Raw genomic sequence first — 20,702 nt, forward strand, 5'->3', positions numbered from 1 at the left:
GAACCTTATTTGGTGATATTGAAGAAGACTTAATTTTGACTCATCATGGCAACACATTCCTTCTCAGCTTTAAAGGAAATAAAAGTATCCTTTGGATCAATATATTAACCGGGTCTCATTAATCACTGAGTATCTTAACCCTTTGTCGTGTTCAGAATGTCTTGACAAATGTAGTTTTTTTTGTTTTTTTTTAAATCAGGACAGATTTGGTGAATCGCTCCAGGCTTATGTATTCCATTTACCAAACTACAGTATATTTAAAAGCAACACATGTAGCGGTTGGTAAATCAGGCTTAATTACATGCGGATGGAGAAAGTAAATATTTGGACTTTAAGACGTAATCATAGAAACTGTATCTGACACACTGCTTACCCCATTCCTTTTATAACTCTGTTTTATAAATGAATCCTTGTCAATGAGGAGAGGTATATTGGAACTATTTTTCTGTGTCAAATGTCAGCCAACAGAGCACATTCTTCAAATAAATGGTGTATTTTTTTTCAGTCGAGATTTTATTGGAAAAGTATGATGCCTTACTGAAAGCGAAATGAGTCTGTTACAGTTAAATCGATGCAACAAAGGGTGAGGAAACATTATGTATTATATTAAACAGGGCTGGCAAAAGGGACAGATGCCTTGGGGGCCTCCAGAGAGGACATAGCGCTACCCTTGCAAATGTATAATTTTGTGTACACTAGTGTAAAATCCCACACAAATACCCCCTGATGGTGTCTGGGCCCATTGTATTGTATGCTCCATGTGTGACAGTGACCCATAATGTCATGGACGATGTAAATGTGCATGAAATCTCTCTAATGGCACATATATGTAAAACTCTAAACACACTTAGGGTTAATGTCCTACAGGGAATTCCAAATATTTCCATTATGTAGTATTAAAAAATACTTACCTTAAGGAAAAACTGCAACAGAATGCATCCTCCATGGCCCAGCGATTCTCACCCTGATTGGCCGTTTGAAGTAGCCAATCGGTGGTATGAATGTGCTCCTATTTAAATCCTTGTGAATGCTTTCTGCGTATTCGCACTGAGGGTATCAACAGACTCATGCTATATCATGTGGGAAAATGCATATTGGGGGATTCTATAGAAAGGGAGACATCACAAAAAAAGGGACCACTCAGCTATCCCTTGTATTAAAGTGCATTTGACGGCTGGAGTGTCCCTGTGAAATCCAACTGGATTCACTATACATTATAGGGGTTTTTTTTGTCAGAGGATGAACTCATTATTTATCTCAGCACCCCTTATTTGATAGAGGAATGGGGATGGTAACTTGAGACAAAAGATGGGTTAAGACAAGCTAAACTGGGAAGTGAGGGTAGAAGAACCGTACCTTAGGCCAGGATGACACAAGTGCCTTTTCCATTCGCTTCAGATCCCAATTGCTAAAATTGTGGCTTTCGTGCTTGTCGTCTATCAGGGGATATAATCAAAGCAAACAAACGCTCTATTTTGTGCCTAATACCCTGCCTAACACTATGGCTTCTAAGTCAAAGTCAACTCTAAATCTGCCCCATACAATAAAGTTGACCGTTTATCACGGAGAAGCTTGAAATGAGTGTTTACCTCGTTGAGATAGATTGAAATAATAATCATAAACTTACAAGATTGATATACCGAGAAACTATAGTGCAAGGTTCACCGCTTTTATAAAACTCATGCATGACTGAGTACAACAAATATATTTTCACTGCGCAGTGCGACCTTTCAGATCATCATGTGTTTCTCAGGGGCAAAGAGAGATGATGTGTGAATTTTATTTTTAAACTCTGTAGCACTTATTTTTATATCATTCTTATTAAAAAATACATCCTTACCTTGGGGTGTAGGAAGCGGATCCTAAACCCCAGAGAGCTGGCTTTTCATAAATGCACAGAAATGCATATTGTTTTCATTCGAGAAAGTCATTATACATTCTATAAGGAAATGACTCACATGACCCAAGGAAGGGATATCGGTCCTTAACTCGGGATAAGTTTTAACCAAAGCATCAGCGATACAGATCCAGTCGTCGCAATTTTCCAGAGAAAAAGTTAAAAATGACTGCCAACAATACACGCAGAAAATTGATATTCTGAGACATGTGTGTTGTAAATGAATCCACAAAACGTCTTTACGACATAGAATTGCTTTTTCTTATGTATACGCTGTAGTCCCAATTAATTCTCATACAAGAACATACATATTCCGCTATACGAACGGATACATGTATTATTTATATCCCGTGGGGCGCATCCTACAAGAAGGTAAGGTTTATTGTATGTATTTAATTGTTAGACTCGTAGGAGATCGAATTTGCATGTATGTTTTGCAAAAACCTCAATCACTACGATCCCGTACGTGTCTAGGAAGCTTCATATCCATTTCTTAAACGCTAGTGATGGTTGCGGTTTCTCCACATGGGGAAAAAAAAAAATCTTTGAATATACTTGGATGATTCTGATTTAATTCTGAGGGTTGTGATAGTCACAAATAACTCAGTATTAAGATTTTAATCTTTCATAGTAGATAGATGCAGTAAATGTAGAAATATTAAATGTCGTCTCATATTTAACATATCACAAGTACGTCTGTAAAGCTAAATGTTATGTGTCAGATTTACGGAGTGATAGAATTTTACCATATATATATTCTTACATGCTATAAAATATATAGTAGTGTTATGGTGAATTCATTCTCGTAGGTGTTCGAGGGCTTCCCATGGGACATTAACTCTTTGTTTAACGTGAGTCATTTTCATATGCAGAAGGAAACCACGCTAGTTTCAATGTTAAGAGTTGCGTTTTATTGGCTGCATTTTAAAGGGACATTTCAGGAACCCAGGCAGCCTCGCAAAAGAAGAATGCATATTAAAGTACTTTTTGAGTTCTTTAACATGCAATGTTTAAAAAAGTTTTTTTTTTAGAAAAACTTTGTGGCAGCAGAACTACTCCCTTGTGGCCCAATGGTTTGCACCACTGATCGGCTGCTAGAAGGTGATAAGGGGGCAAGAAAAGAGGAAAAAATTTATTATTTATTAAATTATATAGCACATAATTTTCTCCAGCGATGCACAATTGGTAAATAGCACTTAAATATAGTACATAACAATTTTCACTTATAGAAATAAAAGGACGGCCCTGCTCAAGCATGCTCTCAATCTAGAAAGAATGAGGGTGTATTACCCAAGAGTTAAAGGTTCCACTCATTAATAGACCAATAAATGTGAATCATTTTCAAGTGGGAACCACCTAAATTTAAAGTGACCACTCAGCTAGCATATGCATTAAATTACATATCATGGCTGGAGTATCCATTCCATCGTTTCCACCAGCTCACTTACATTTAACAAGAACATGGCCTGAATTATGGGGACATCCATTTTATATTGGATTAAAGTAATTAAAGTGTAACAACATCAATTCACGCATTAGATCTCTGGTCCAAATACACAAAGGAAAATCATATATGTTCTCAAAACATTGATAACTATCCTATGATGGGGATCGTTAGGAGGGGAAGCATTGAAACCATAACTGGATTCTTTGCATGTTACATTTAACATGCAGTTCCTTTTGATGAATGTGTAACAGACGTGGCTAACTACTTCTTGAGCCAGCTGTCTGCCAAAAGAGACTTAGTCCACTGAATTACAAGGCCAGGTGGTCTGACAATGTATGGATCATTTCTGTCTCGTAGGTTTATTTATATATAGAACTGTTCTTAAGTTGACCCATTAAAATTCCATTTTTAAACAGTTGACTTAATAAAAAGTGTAGAGTATAATTAGAAATATTTTAGCCTGACCTATTGAAAAAAGTACTATAAGTAGTATGGTTCCAGCTGGGTTATACAAACCTTCCTTTTTTACTTGGTATGTGCAAACCGGGAGGCATTGATAGATTATTAATAAAACGATTTTAATTAATAGTTTTAAATAATATATTCACAAGTGAAGAAAGAGTGGTAGCACCTCTTTGTATCTTGTCTGTGTATTTATGAAATATAGGAATTGTTTGAACTTGGTGGCTGGTTATTTTAGATAGTTGAAAGTATTGGATAGACTGCATTACATTAATAGCCCAACCGGTAGACAACTTTTGACTTGAAAGCACCACTCATCCCCCGATATCTCTATTCACACTTTCTCAACGATTGTTATATCTGTCACTGACAGTGTCACGGTGTGATGTCATATCTCGGTACATTAGTGACAGGTTTCGAAGGGTCCAGGTAGAGTACAGTATGTTGACAGTATACACGTAGAAACAGATGGTGGCTATTTGGCCCATCTAGAATACTAATTTTTGTGATGTAAAGACTCAAACCCTGATCAGCCTTTCCCTCACTGTATTTGCCCCTACTATTTCTGATGGGAGGCGATCACATTTATTTGCCACGTTCTTGGTAAAGTAAAGCTTCCTTTTATTGCATCTAAAGCACTCACTCTCTAATTTTAGATTATGACCTCTTGTTCTAATATGTCTTCTCCTTTGGAATAACATAGGAGATAGTCTTCTTTTGTACCCTCTAACCAGCCAAGCCCCATATGCACCTACTTTGTGTGCCTATACTGCAAGACCAGCTGATAATGTTCACAGTCTAGATTTTAGAACTGCAAACCCTCCTTTGAGACGTAGTGGAATTGCAATACAGACAATGCTATTTTCATCACTATTAACACCAATTAAGTCTTTGATGGATCATAGAATCAAGCCCTTGGCTGGACAGATCTGCATAGGAGTCGGACAGATCTTTTCTAAGACTATTTAAATTCACCAAGGTTTATTGTGAAACTGGTTTTACGAATGCACTTGTCTTTGCAACCAATATATAAAAAATATTTGGCTCAAAAATACTTTACATGAGATCCCAAGGTTAGTTTTCCGTTACATTGTTGCATAGTAATGAGATGTTTTGACAGATTGATTCTAGGTGCACGTTGAACCATTTATCTGACCCAGCTAAAGCGTTCGTTATAACAGAGCTGAACAGGAGGTACCTGTTGGCAAATAAAAAGTAGAGTATACAAGGAATGTCAAATAAATTGCTCTCAATTGATTTATGTCTATTCCTGACATTAAATCTTTTCTATGACCTTTTGTAGAAAACATACATTGATGCTTTAGTTTTTTTTCCCCTATGATTGTGTGATTTTGCTGTAGGTAGAATAGTTCCAATTCAGAGCATATGATAGCTGATGTTCCCTTTAAATGAAATTTGCTCTCCCCTTGCAAACGCATAGAGGGATTTATCAGAATAATTTGTATGCATTTTCCCAGCTCCTTGGCTTGCAGGACACATGTTATTAATTTCAGTTGTAGTGCTACAGCTGGTCCTAGAGGTTCATGTTTTAAATCCCTACTTGCAGGTAACAAAAATACCCAAACTATTAAAATACTTATAAAGTAATTTAAAGTGTCCCTGACATAGCCGTTAAAAAATATTGCATTTTAAATGCTCATCTGTTATACTTTAGAAAAAACAGCCACTGCTGTACGGGGTCAGAATGCATTGTTTTCAATGGGTTTAGGCACCGCCCATTGTCCTTAAGGGGTTAAGTGTCTCCGCATCTTTTCCGTTTCTTGTTCAGCTCCTCTTCTTGGTTTCTTGTTCTTCTCTTTCTTCTTCTCCTGGTTCTCCACCACTCCCGGCTCTACCCTGCATTATCCGGGCCTCTTTGGAGTGGTTCCACAACACGCTGGAGTCTCCGCACACACCATGGGTTATGAACTCTGCCCCATTCCTCCAATTCTCCATCTGTTATGGAAATACTTCAAGAGGATCCTCAGAGAAAGATGGCTGGGAAAAGAAAAAATAGTAGAACAAGAAAAGGAGAAGAACAAGAAGAGGAGCTTCACAGAGAAACAGACACACGGAAGCATTTGTCGGACAAGGTAGAGAGAGAATGTGAATGAAAGTAAGAGAGTGTGAGAGAGTGCATGAGAGCAACAGATTTAGTTTCAGAATCAAAAAGCCTTCAAAATGAAATTTGTCCAAATTGTTTTTGGTCCACGTGTACTAGTTGACTCGTTTATATTGCAAGGTTTATATATTTAATGTTTAATAAAGAAACATTTCTTATGCTCCGCCGTTTATATATTTTTTCCTTTTCTCTAACAGAATTGTTACACAGAAGATTCAAAATAGGAAAATAGTTCCAGCACTTAAATAAAAAAGGACCATGTGCGAGCAGGAAAATTACAACAGTGGGAAAGATAAGGTTCTGATCTTGTGTGGCGAGAACACTGATTGATGCATCTCTGCATGGGATGAAATTTGTTGAGTGTTCCTTTGTCTGATAGATCGCGAATCACTGAAGAAACATTTAACTTAACTTCTTTGATGACAGAAGTACCAGATGTGGTGTAACTACATATATCATTCTGATTACCACATAGTTTTACTCTTCATTGTTTGTTCTTTGCTTACTGCTGTGCAAGCAATGTGAAGGAATAAAATTTTTACAGACACACCAATAATGTAAAAAGCTAAAGTTGCTGAGGAGCAAGTCGAGAAAATTAAATCTCTTGGAAGATTTTTCTATATGAAAATGAGGATATTCTCTCACATACACCTCTATATGCACAGTTTGTAGCATGGTAGATGAAAGCATGTCTGGCCGTGGTAAAGGAGGTAAGGGACTTGGGAAAGGTGGTGCTAGAAGACAGAAGAAGGTGCTCTGTGATAACATCCAGGACATCACTAAGCTGGCTATCCACAGATGGCTCACAGAGGAGGCATAAAGTGCATCTCTAGGCCTGTATATGAGGGGATTTGTGGTCTGCTCAAAGTGTTCTTGGATAATTTTTACATTTAGATAAATGGAACCATTGGAAGTGGTAGAGGATAATACAGTGAAGGAATTTAAATATGCATGGGATAGGCGTAAAGCTGAATCTAAGACAAGACCAAGGACTGATTAAGGTTTGAGTCTTTAATCAGGAAAACTAGGCAGACTAGATGGGCCAAGGGGTTCTTAACTGCTGTCAAATTCTATGTTTGAATGAATAATAGGAGAATGTAAGTGAATGTGTAGGTTAACAGTCATGATCCATAATACTATGTGGGATAAACACATACATGGGAACTTCCCAGGGTAGGCTTTGTGAAGGGTGAAGCCACCTATTTGTGAAGGTGAAGATAAGCCATGCATACCAGATTTCCAACAAAATGTAAAAGTTTTTTCCTTATACATTTTATGAACATTATCTACAGTTAGCACTTACATAAATATATATGAAACAGCAAGGGTGCTTCAAAATTTGGAATATTAGCTTAGCCAGTCTACCTATTAGATGCAATTTGATTAAATTATTTTCACCCAATCAAGCTAACTTATTTTATATTTAGAAATCACAATATACAATAAATTATCCAATTTACCAAATGGTTTTGAAATTATATTTACCTATTGTGTAAACAAAGGTTTTGGAGTTCAGGTGTCCAATTGGTGGCAATCTTCATACCCGATGTTTTGTGCCAATCCAGCCTTGCATGCAGCATTTGAATGGTAAAATTTACTCTGGAATAGCACAAAATCATAATGTCAAGCTGTTTTGTTTTGTAGCATCAAAAAAGGTTTTCGCTTTCCAGAGAAATTATGTAACAGAATGCCGGGCACAGAAAGGGAATCATGAAACAAAAGAAATAGACATAGATTATTACATTTTAGATGAATGAGTAATGGGTGAACTGTATCCATAAAAGGACATTTTATTCATGCAAATGAATGCTTCACTGATTAAAGATAATATAGTGAGGGAGGGAAGGGTCACATGACCCTGACAGTCAGATTACCAATGAACCAGAAATGTTTCCCACCAGACAATTTTTTAATAACATATGTCTATTTACTGAGATCACGTGGCTGACATGAGCTCAAAGGGGTAACCCATCAGGGTGAATAGAATATTCCCCAAAAAACATGAATTTTCTTCTGGACAGTGAGAGATCGGGAAATGTGCCTGGTTAGGAAAAGGTGAACCAGGTTCTTAGGAGACCTAAACCAAATAGTTAGTGGGGGTTGGCATCTATAACAATTGTTAATATGTACAAACCAGGAACTTAATACTTCATGTGATATTTAAAAGAAAATTAGAGTGAAATGACATCTATTTCTTCCAGCTTCACATATGGGCCTCGTGAGCCAAGATTAGCCCTAAAAATATGCCTTTTTGAGAGGGGAAGAGTGTGAGACAGGTTTATTGTTGAAAGGATGCATGCTATGATTCTTCCTGTTTCTTTTTTTCTTGATAATACACAAATTATCATATAATAAAGGCTCATCCTTTTTTTATTGCAGAAGATAAGGTCTTTCTGAAGAATACACTTTTAGGGGTGAGTTGGTCATAGGGAAAGCCAGCAGAGGTGAAATGATATAAAGAAATAATAAACGTAATAATATGCAGAAACTTAGTTATGAATTTTTAAGCCCTCTAGGGTACCCAGCTACCACTTTGCTATCTCAAGCATCTATTAGAAATCCATGGAAGGCGATCACTCTATCTTCATGGCAGATACTTCCTTTGGATTCTGTTTTCAGGTTTGATATTTCAATGGGCAAACTATCACAGAAATCATTTTGCTAGATTAACAATACACAATCCAAGACCTTTAAGCCACTGCAAAATGAGGTTAGGTATCTTTGAGAACCACTTGTATGGGTATTGTACTCTCTTTTCTTTTAAGTACTTATTTGTCTGGAGTGCTAGAAGCTGTTTGTGAAGCATAGAGAAAAGTCATAATCGATGTAAAATGAGTTCGGCACTTCATGGCCAGCAATCCATAGAACACAGGTACGCGGCCGATACATGAGACTAGCCACATGTATCCAGCAGGTGACACTATACATAATTCCATCAGAAACTATAGTGGGTACGACGGATAAGGGTCGCTGGTCCTATGGGGCATAGTCAACTAAAAGTTTTGATAAAAAGACATAAAGACAGGTCCATCTCTACGTGTAATTAAGAAGAAATACGAAGAACACTCTCATGAGAAATCAGTTTGAGTTCTATGGAAAAAATTAATGGCTGATAATTATTATTTAAAAAAAGTGCTTTTATAAAAAAAATCAATCATCCACATGCCCCTTAATGCATAGACTAACTAAGATAAGGGTATAGCCTGGCTAATAGCATAACATAATAACATCACGCCCTATGCCTAAGCTACTCCAGCCCCTCCAGTGCTTTGACATTTACATCACATAGTGTAGTTTTCCTAAGTTGGCACACATGGGAGAGAGTTTTGAAGGTTACGGTATTCTTTCTTCGTTATAAATTACCCTGGCCTGCCCTCCCGTCTTTGTGTTTTTTGACAAAAAAGTAAAGTCTGTATCCGTGGAAAGAACTTGAGGAGATGCTGTGCACAGATGTTCCGGGGCACTGTGTTAATACTACATAATCCATATTAAAACGTATTCAAAGTACCAGATGTTTTCTTTCCTATTAATAGATGGACCCTTAATTACGATGCTATGCATTCATTTATTATGTAAACTAATGGGAAGTAAATGTCAGGGCGCACTCAAAGGGTCTTGCGTGAATTGTGTAGTTCGGTTTGTCTTTGAGTGCGGTGAACTTTACATTTTTCAGAACTGTTATTGAAATGTGAATATTTTACATAAATTATTTCTAATTATTTATATCAGTTTTACAGTTATTTTTGATTCATCGCAAGCAGACGATTGGCTAGATACAAAGCCTCTAATGCTATCCAAAATGGGAGAGATGTGCATCAAATACGTTCCCAGCTGCTGACAATTTACTCGACAAATAGACCATATAGCCAAACATATGGATAGATGTATCTATCCACCATTTATCACGTCTTTTCCAAAATAAATGCGGCATTGGTATGACTCACCGGTACGAAATGTCTTTGTTCTTACCTGGAGTTACCAGCACTATGCTCTGATGGGGTAGGATCACTAGTTATTCCCGTGTTTTTGATTATGTGTTTTTTTTGTCGTTAAAATGCTGATGAGTATTTTATTTGAGAACGTTATATATTAGTTGAATTAGTTGACTGATCCATATACATTAGTTTTACCCCATTCTTTGGGTTGGCTGTGAAAATAAATCACTTCATTCATGTAAGAGAATGCCTTGGGCAGAGGCAAACACTTAGGACGGAGCTGTAGTGACAGCGCTTGCCGCTCACCCTCACAGTTGTGGTCTCTGCAGGTCTGAGTAAAGCAGAGTGTTGAGATATTAAGTCATATGCCAGCAATGTTTTTCTCTCAGACTAGCAGAGACCAGGATGTCCTAATTCCATCTTCCTAAGAACTAGAAGCCATAAAATTATTCAAGGCGTCTCTGCCTAGGAGTGCTGAATCTAACTGGTAATTCAAAATAATACCAGTTGCTGAACATTTGCAGTCTGGTTCACATCTTTAGTTCTTCCTTCCCATCTTCTAACCAGTTCTTATTTTCAGCAGGGCCATGCCAAGTGGACAGACATTTTAGAGACAACCTAACCAAAGCTGAAGTTGAAGGAAAACACATTGTTCTCCTGCAACTAACTAGAGATTCCTGATTGCTCCTGATCGTGCATCAGAGCTTACCATGTATAGGACTTTGGTGGTCAAATGGGCTACCTACGCCTAATCAACATTGAATAACCCGCCAACATTGGGTGATCTGATACCTTTTTAGAACCCCCTCTGCCCTTTTTTAATTAATTATGAAAGCCATTTACTGAGGGTTTGCATTTCAATGAAAAAGTCAAGATTTGGAATAAACATCCAAGAGCTGGGCGATAGCCAATTAAATCAAAGAATAAAGGTAGCGCAGACATATTTTTCCTTCAATGTGTGTTAATAGCCTGAGCATCCCCTTCAATATCCTGTATTGTTACAAATGATTAATCGTTACTTCAATTACATATATTTTAGATTTTAGGCTCACTTGTGTGATATGATAAATGATTTCTGGATACATGTGTTTCCAGGATAAAACCTCCCAAAGTATTTATGTGACATGCCCACAGTGTCCTCTGCTCTTGTTAGCAATTCACGACAGGGACCATCGACATTGCAATTAAATGGATGGTGCGGAAGATGCACTCTATGTGATTTGTTCTTTGAGACGGTTTCAGACCTAACAGAGATTCCTTTAGAACGCGTGGACTAGAACTTATTATTTTATCGGTATAAGTCAAAATAAAAGGCAAGTATTTGGGTTTTTTCTTTCTGTAAGGTTGTAAAATGAAAATGAACAAGAGTATGATGTTAACAGTTGTAATTTACAGTATATGCGCGACTCATCAAACTTGAAATGTACAATCATCCGCTAGAATACGGTGGATGTTAGAACAGAGAAGAAGCTGGAGCATTACAGCAGCATAAATTCTTTCAATCACCAAAGTTGTCATAGATAAAATAAAAATCATATCTCTTTTCTTTGCTTAAGAAACGAAGGTAGAAAATGAAGTGAAATCCGGAGAAATATTTCATAGGGGATTTTTCTGGAAACCATTAATCAGCAGAGCTATAAAATGCCTGTAGAATGTGGAAGATTGAAGGGTTTTATGTTTCTAGATGAGATTAATTTTCTGTTCTTGCATTTTATGTATATGTCAATGGTCAACTTCATGTTTGCAAATCTAATCTTAAAAGCAAGCTATCACCAAAACATTATAAAATGCCTGTGAGTTATTTTCTATTGCATTAAAGTGGACCTGCCACTTTTCTCATATATATTTTCCAGTTTAGCATAGTAAATAAACATATGTAATGCAATTGTATTGTGGATGTAATGAGAACTTTTTGTTGTTTAGTAGTGCATCATCTTTTGTTAAAGGTACACTACAGCCATCCTATAATGCTTTGAAAAGCCAAATCTGGCTCGAATAGCAAAACATGGAGGAAATGCTATGCTGCAGCTCTGGAGCTACAGTTTCTTCTAACGAAAGGTTCTTTCATTGGTGGGGTTGTATGAGACACTAGACCAGGGGGGGAGGAAACCTTCGGCATTCCAGATGTTGTGAACTACATTTCCCTTGATGCTTTGCCAACATTATGACTGTAAGAGCATTATGGGAGATGTAGTCCACAACACCTGGAGTGCCGAAGGTTGCCTACCCCTGCATTAGACTATACTGTCGATGTATATTATATACTGCCCTTTACTGTCGAAGCAGATTGGCTCAGGCAGCGTTTGCAAGGGGAGAGAGAAGGGAAGTACCTTCAGGACAATGAATTGTTATTTCTGCCTCCTTTTGCTGAGAAACGGCATCCGCTAAATAAAATATTTTTGAACCAACTATTTCTAGAATTGAAAGGCAAAAACAAAAGCTACACACGATCTCAATAAATGATTGTGGCAGCTGGCAGGTTAAAAGATGTGACGGTTACAGTATTTGGAATGGTACACTATGATGTGCTGTTTAAATGAATGGTAATTGAACAGTGCAATTATAAAATTATGACGTACTTAAGGATGCGGAACATAAGGACATTTGTATCATAATGCCCCTATTTAATTTTACACACAAAATATTACATTTTCCGCTGTATTGTTATTGAAATTGATTTCGATATAAGAAACCAGGGGAAACCATGTATAATCTACAGCATGTTTAATTGGTTCATATATTTCCATTATGTTAAGTCCTGTTATATAGGATCACTATTGGTAGAAATAATGTGTTTTTTGTTAAATCAGGTACCATTAATGACAATTCATAGCAATCTGCTCCTATAGCAATTATCATTGTATTCTGAAATGGATATAACTGTTGATCAGTAAGGAAGTATTTCAAGAGCTACAATTTCTGGAATAACGTTTACATACTGTAAATACACATTTATATATAGATCTAGATCAGGCATGTCCAAAGTCCGGCCCGAGGGCCAAATGCGGCCCGCGTTCCGGGCTGATAAGGCCCCACAGATAAGTTGCCAAAATGAATAGCATGCCATTTTCAATAAACTTTGCATAAAATAATTAATTTGAATTTAATTTTAATGGTTAAAAGAATGTCAGGAAAAATGGTCGGCCCTCGCACATGTTCACTTCATCAAATCTGGCACTCTTCGAAAAAAGTTTGGACATGCCTGATCTAGATGTATAGAATTATTCAATTAAATGAGAAAATTGCAATTCCAAAATTCCCCTTTCCTGTTAAAGTAGTCCCAGGAGCCATCAGAGCTGTGGAGTGTCTTCTAGATAACACTCGGTCAGGGAATTAATGTAACCGCTCTTGGAGTGTGGGGGGAACACTCACTTCACTAATGAAGCCTACTAGAGGCCAAAGTGTATGGCACATCGACGTAGACTATTCAATGACAAGGAGGCCCTGGCACTTTAAGGCCGGCAGCTGCCTGGAGATGTCAGTGATGTCCAGACGTATCCAGCCGGTGGCCACACACTGCAGCACCCAATCTGCCTTTAATTGTGGTAATGCTATTTCAGACACGCCACAGTCCCCATGTCCTGCGATTCCAGACATCTTAGACCACACAGCACCTTTCCTGAGATCCATAAGCAAAATAACAAACTTTACAAAACCATACACATATATTAGAATATTGAATATTGGAAAACAATGCTTTAAAATGAATGTGAACCTTATCTGAAATACATAATATAAACCTTAAAAATGGTGCAATGGCGACCTCCAAACATTTTATTTTCTAGTTTTCTGACAAAACTTCACGCAGTTTTTTACGTGGTTAATAGATACCTTTGATTGTATTGTCATGCAATTGCTTTGCTTCCAGTTTCAAGTCGATGCGCTAGCCAGAACTGCATAATTGCTTTGATTTATTAATATAATTCCTAGAACATATTCATCTTCAGACACGTCTGCAAAGACATGAAAACGGTAATGTCTGCGCTTGCAAGTTGTTTTTTTACTAAAATATGTTTCATTCTTTTTTTTTGGCTAGGACAAAAAGTGGAGAGTAATTGGAAATGGTCTAGACAATGGATAGAAGAGGAACACTTCAGACATTCTGAGACAATAGTGCCCTACCTTTTAAGTGGGGATCAGTGGAAGCCTATAGGTCCCATCTTTTCAAAGGTTAGTATTGTGTTTGCTTTCTCCCACTTTGTCTGGCATTAGAAACTTATAACAAAGCTGGCATCTTGAAACTGCAGCAAATACTCAAAATCAAAATAAAGGAGACCTCTCAACACAATGTTTTCTTAAGCAGATTTAACAGAGTAACAGCAATTGTCAAAATATCCACAGTTGGCAGTTGTCAAAATATCCATCAGCCTTGCTATGTCCCATTATTTGGAACATATGTTCTCCACTAAAAATAAATACGTGTCAATTGCCTTTTACCTATGGGGATGTAGCATATAGACAGAGTCAGTGAATATTGTAAATTGTGTTGTAAAAGTCATTGGACTTGTGCTGACCCTGAGTCTTGTACGAGCGTATGTGTGCCCAAGAGGTATGTATATCTACTTGTGTGAAACAGGGAGACAGCAGAAGCTCGTTTTAGAAGCCACAATGTCCTGCTACCCCTTGAGGATACCTTGAAGTTGAGTTGTGTATTGGTTGCAGGATAGTTGTATATTTTAACTCATTGGCTTGACGTCATTATGATGAGTCGACCCAGTATAATGCATTCAAAATTAGAAAGATATCTTTCAAGAAATTCCCCCACTCTAACTTTACCTCCACCATTCCCTTACCTGGAGAGGAAACCAACTCTGGGAGACCCACTCCAGGAGACCCACTCTGGGTCAAACCCCGAGAGTCCCCGAGTATTTTATATACAGTATGTCTGAAATCAGGTTATGTTCTAACTTTATATGACCCTGTGTTAGAAAAGCCTACTTATAAACCTAGAAAATAATATATGAGCGGGACCGTGTGACCAATATAATTACTAGACACAGTTAAAAACCAATAACTAACTTGTCCTTCAGGAGGGTTTTGACATCTGAGTTAATACATCTTAGAAACATGTAATTTCTAAAGACTTTTTAAGTCAGAGAAGGATGTGGGAAGTGCAGAAACAGGGGGGAGAAGTATTTTAAATATGTGGCAATTGAATGGACAAGGAGTGTGGGAGAGAATAGATAAAGGAGGACAAGATGTGACAGGGAGCTCATTAGGCAGAATCCAGTACCTATTATTATATTATAAAGAGCAGCCCCTTATGCAATTAAAACTTCCAAGAATTTCGGAAAAGAAGGAAAATACAATTATATCTTTATATAACCCATTACACTGAATATATATATATATATAATACTGTGCAAACATTTAAGGCAGCTGTGAAAAGTAAAAATCCTGAAAAATAGGAATGCTTTCAAAAATAGACATGTTGATAGTTTATTTTTATCATTTAATAAAATGCAAATAAGCGAACAAAGGAAAAAATCTAAATCAAATATTTGGTGTGACTACCCTTCGCCTTCAAAACGCCATCAATTCTTCTAGATACACTTGCACAAAGTCAGGGATTTTGTATGATTAAACAATTATTCCAAACAGGTGCTAATGATCTGAAATTAAATATATAAGTGGGAACACAATCATTAATTGAAACAGGAACAGCTGTGTTGGAGGAATAAAAATGGGTGAAGCAACAAGATACAATCTAACTGACTGCATCAGCAAGGTCTCTCCGAGGCAGAAATTTAAAATCAGACAGCGGTTTCCAGATATTCTGTCCAGGCTTTTGAAGAACACAGTAAAGGGCAGCATGTTCTCAGCCAAGGAATCTTCCAGTAGTGCAGAAGATGAAAGACACATCGTGCTCACTTCCCTTTGCAATTGGAAGATGTCCAGCGGGGCCATCAGCTCAGCATTGGCAGAAGACAGCAGGACCCTGGTACAGGATCTACTGAAGAAGTCTGGTCAGCAGTGGTCTTTATAGTAGACTTGTGGCCAAAAGGCCATACTTCCAATGTGAAAACAAGGCCAGGAAACTCAACCAAGATGACCATGAACGGAAGACTAAAGCAGAGTGGCATCAAGGCAATTCAAACGTTGGCACAAATCCTACGACACTACAAAATTAATCAGCAGAAATGGTTTCTTGGCTGCAGTTGAGAATAAAAATTGTTAATAGAAATTAAAAAAAATGTTGCTATGTGCAACTGGTTAAAAATTACTTCATAGGGTTAATTTTCATAGCATGTGAACAGGGAGTTAAGATGGTCATTGGATACATGTCGGGTGGATTACTAGTACATAATGAATATCAATACATATACGCATTTAGTATACAGAACAGTAAAATGCATGAGTTGGAAAAATTACCAATCTACTTTAATGCCCCAGCCTACCATCTCTTTTTCTGCTCCCATGAATATAAACATAGTCCAGCTGCTAATACTAATCTGATCCTAATACCATAATGCTTGCATTTTATCACCCTAATACTTGGCCAAACCCTTATATCCTGATAATCATCACAGCCTCACTTCCTTTGTTGAGTCCTTAGGGTTTTCAAATTGGTTAATATTAAATCAAGATTGTTTTGAGGTTATTTTGGCTAAGTTTGGCCACCTGTGAATATTGTACTGTTATGTACAATATATTTCATTTGCTGTCTTCTCTTGAAATAAATTTATTCAATATGGGTTGTAATTTTAGCTATTAACGCTATCGTGCAGGTTTGGTAACTGTTACCATTTAAAAAGGTAAAACTACAACAGACAACAGAGTGTAATGATCTCCATCATTTTAAAGTCCTCTTGGCCAGTTGCCGATGTTTTGTTTACTTACAGCCAACACGTGAATAGCAACAATGATTAAAACGCTGTATGTTTTAAGGAGTTTGTTTTTGTGCACACTGGGCTTGTACCTCCTAGGGTTCATCAAATGTAATCTGCATCACGCTGATTATCCTCCTTGCTACATTGTCTAAGCAAAGAGGAAAAGAAAAGAAATTGCACAACGACATGGAATTTTTTTTTTCTTTCCTGGTTAACTATCTTCGAAGGTGAATCATTTTCAAGCCTTTGTCCCTTTTTGATGAGCTTGCATATATATTTGAGGAGTGGATTTGGACCGATTCCACATCCTATTGCTCCATCTGTATTCTATTTGCTTCTCCTTCCTATGAAACATCCAATTTCAGGAATGTTGCCCTTTTTTTTTTATTACACAGGTCACTCGAAAGTCTTTTCGATACAGTTGCATCATATCTGGCCGCCCACTTCTCAGTATTAGGACTCGTTCCCATTGCCAGTACCTCTGGATAGAAACGTAGCTCATACAAAATAATTTGGCATAGAAGGAGTTAAAAAGGAAGAATGGAGAATAAATATTAGATGTTGAAGGTGACACCATGTACAACCCCCCACAGGACTCCTGTAGAAAAGACATGTTTGCCCTGCTGCATTGGCTTGGATTTTACATAAAATATAAACAGGACTTAGCCAGAGCTCATCGTTTCTATATTACCGTAATTGTTAAGAGGATGCTGGGCATGTTAGTCAAGTCCAAAACTGTTTATTGCATGGTTGCATTTTTCCATCCCATTTTATTCATTTATACTAATATTTTCCATTTACATCACTTGTATAATAGCTTTTTTATATTTAGAGATGGTGTTTATCTGCCTAGGGAGATCCAGCAATTTAGACCTGTATGTCGAGTTCACCCTTTTTTACATTAATTCTGCATGTATTGTTCGTGGAGTACAGAAAGAGACCACCAAGGGAAAGAAGTAGGAATAAATCAGAGACTGGCTTACTCCAACAGCAAGAAGTGACGGCAACACCAGGCCAAGTATAGGAGATAGTTGTGTAATTCTTCCTGTTTTTTCAGTTTTTAAGGAAACCAGTCATATGCACCACTCCCACCATACTTTAGACTGTTTAGACATACAGATTTTTTCACCTCATTATTGAAAAGCAAACTGCATTTGGCCCCCTGTAGCATCTTCCAATTCCATATTCTGGAAATATACATAATTAAACATGACATGTTCTGTTCTTCATGTGATGATTTCTACCGGCTGCCAAGTATAAGCTCCCGTTTAATGCCACAAGCTGATTGACAGGGATATATATCCCCTTTTCATTGTGTTTACCAAGAAATGCTTAAAACTATCAAATTGCGTGAAATTAACGTGGCAAAGATTGACCCAGAGGACTTATTTGAACAGACTAGATGCTTAGAATCTTCAAACAGACATATAAAATAGTCAACTATTGGAACAGCTCTACTTATCAGAACAATTATGACCCCAAGGTTGATTGTCTAATAACAAATCCCCAATAGGGGACACGAGGACCTTGCTGTTTCCCTGACATAACAATGTCCTGTAATGTATGAAAAAATGCGCTCTTGCCTATGATTTATTGAAGAGCTATTAAGCTTTATTAGAATTACAAAAATGATCTTTGAAGCAGAAATAGTTGGCACGCTGCTCAAATCTGCTGATAACATAAAAAAAATTGGCTAGGATTTTGTATACAGCACAAGGAAGCAATCAGCTGCATAGAGGCTGAAGTCACTTGGCTGAACAATGAAGGTTAAAGGTTCACATGATTACACTTGAAGGCATTATACAAAGGGACAATCGCAAGCCAGCAGTATAAAGGTTTGTTTCTTCATAATCGAGGTGAAATAGTCACAGAACTGTACAAGTTTCAAGATTTCTGCATGAAATTTCAAAATTGTTACCTTCTCAACAGTGGTGTAACAGAAGATACTAGATATTCCTCGGCAGACTGTGTTGGGTGGGTCTATCTCTAACTGTTGTATATATGACTTTTTTACTGCTACATTAATAATAATGCCAGTTAAAGCCAAGGGTGATTCAAAATTCTTCACATATGGCTGGTCCAACCTAGACCGGGCTACTCAAGGAGGCAGGAATGCAGTGGGGTCATGTAATGCGTGTGAGCAGCCAGCAGGAAAGCTGCAGGCAAGGTAAGGAGGTGAAAGAATGAGATGTATGAGGCTAAGGTAAGGAGTGAGCAACTATGTATGTTTGTTAGAGTGAGAGTGTATGTGCATATGTGTGTGTTAACATAGCCGCATAAGTGTGTATATGTGTAAGTGTTGAGTGAGAGGGAGTGTGTGTTAGCATGAGTGTATAAGTGTGTGCTAGTGTGGGAATAAGTATGTGTAAGTGTGTGTTACTGTAAGTATGTGTGTGTTTGCATGAGTGTTTCCAAGGGCTGTTTTTTTATGCTAGTTATACCCTTGGTAAACATCTAGCCAGGGCATTTCATGCTAGTTATCCTTTGTTCTGCATGATCCCCTATGACTGTGATAACAGAACAAGGAGCACTTTTCTCTGTAAAAAATATCTTAAGGCAAGACAAGTTTAAAATGTGATGTTGCCACAAGATGTCACCTGTCACGTAGAGCAGAAAAAATACTTAAATAAAAACACTTAAACAAATATTGAAAGAATGTGAGTAATACATCCATTTTAATGACAGCACTGAAACACCCAATGAATTATGATATCCTGTCTCATATCTAAATTTGGGTGAAATATTGAAAAATGTGGGAGTTACAGTCAAAACATCTGAATTTGTGGTAACTCCCACTGAAGCAATGACTAGTAACAAAGTCGTTTTAAACTACCGGTTTTCCTAAAATGGTGTAACATGAAAGATTTCCGGGAATGGAAAGAGTTATACACCCGTTTTTTTTATATTTTCACCCAACTTGACTCAGGCCTGCAATGACATCCCATCATTAATCTATAAAGTATATATATATATTCGGACTTCAGTTATTGGAGCTCTTAAGTGTAAACAAAGAACCCTGAATATGGGCCTTTTCACTATTTTACATTATTATCACTACATTAAAGATTGATCCCTTTGAGAACTAACCGTAATGCGTACCCCCTACATTTCAGGCGCCCTAAATGTGAGTGTGTTTAGTGTCAGGCGGGGTATGGTTAGTATCAATACTGGGTGTAGGACCATACACGTTCCTGACATTGAAGCAGAACACCAAGATGTGACATCATAGACCAGCACACAGCTTCCGTGCGTTGCAAGGACACCATGAGTGAGTTGTGATGTGAGGTGTGTGTTGCAAAAGCTCAGACCTCAATCAATTTCGTAGCTCACTGGGCAGTCAGGGGAGATTGGGACATCTTGGCAGCAAATTGGAAATAAATATAGTTTATAATGTCAGAGTTAGAGAAGACAACATAAAACTGCAAAGCAATGCAACATTGAATACAAAATCACAATACCATATGGTTACCGTTTTAAAAAAAATCAGAAATATTACAAAATATCATCATTAAATACAAATTCTTAATGGTAATACTGCTTTTGTGATTCCAGAGCCCTGCTGCTTGTGAATAGATATATGAATATTTGCTATTTACACAACTATATCATAAAAATAGAGTTTTGATGCATATTTAGTTTTCTGATGAAAAATATAGTGTTTGTGGAATGACGGATATATGATTTTGACTTTTGTCGGAAGCAATGTTGTACAACTAATGCTATCACCATGTCAATATGGAATTTTCCTGCTTCCTGCGACTTTGCACCCAAATTTCTCTGTAAACAAAACCCTATAATCCTTGGAATGCTGGCTGAGATATATTTTATGTCTCCATGGTGACCTAATATAATTAGCCCTCTAATCAAGGCCTTGCCCTTCATACAGGAATGTTAACGCAGCACAGTTACACGTAACTAAACCCCAATAGTGGGTATGATTTCACCTTTTTAGCAAACTGGAAAAATCTTCTAATAACAACTCTAAGAATCTTGTCAAATTAAAGCATGC

The 20,702-nt window shown here is 37.3% G+C and overlaps 1 protein-coding gene across 1 annotated transcript in view; it reads left to right on the forward strand.

Moving 5' to 3' along the window:
- Window positions 1-20,702, forward strand: part of ADAM12 (ADAM metallopeptidase domain 12) — a 152,413-nt gene that overhangs the window by 8,470 nt on the left and 123,241 nt on the right. Inside the window, exon 2 of the mRNA XM_053450939.1 lies at window positions 13,900-14,033. Within this exon, the coding sequence (XP_053306914.1) occupies window positions 13,900-14,033 (134 nt within the window). The remainder of the gene's footprint in view (window positions 1-13,899; window positions 14,034-20,702) is intronic.

The sequence above is a fragment of the Spea bombifrons genome, chromosome 11, assembly GCF_027358695.1.
Source record: "Spea bombifrons isolate aSpeBom1 chromosome 11, aSpeBom1.2.pri, whole genome shotgun sequence".
NCBI classification, from domain to species: domain Eukaryota; kingdom Metazoa; phylum Chordata; class Amphibia; order Anura; family Pelobatidae; genus Spea; species Spea bombifrons.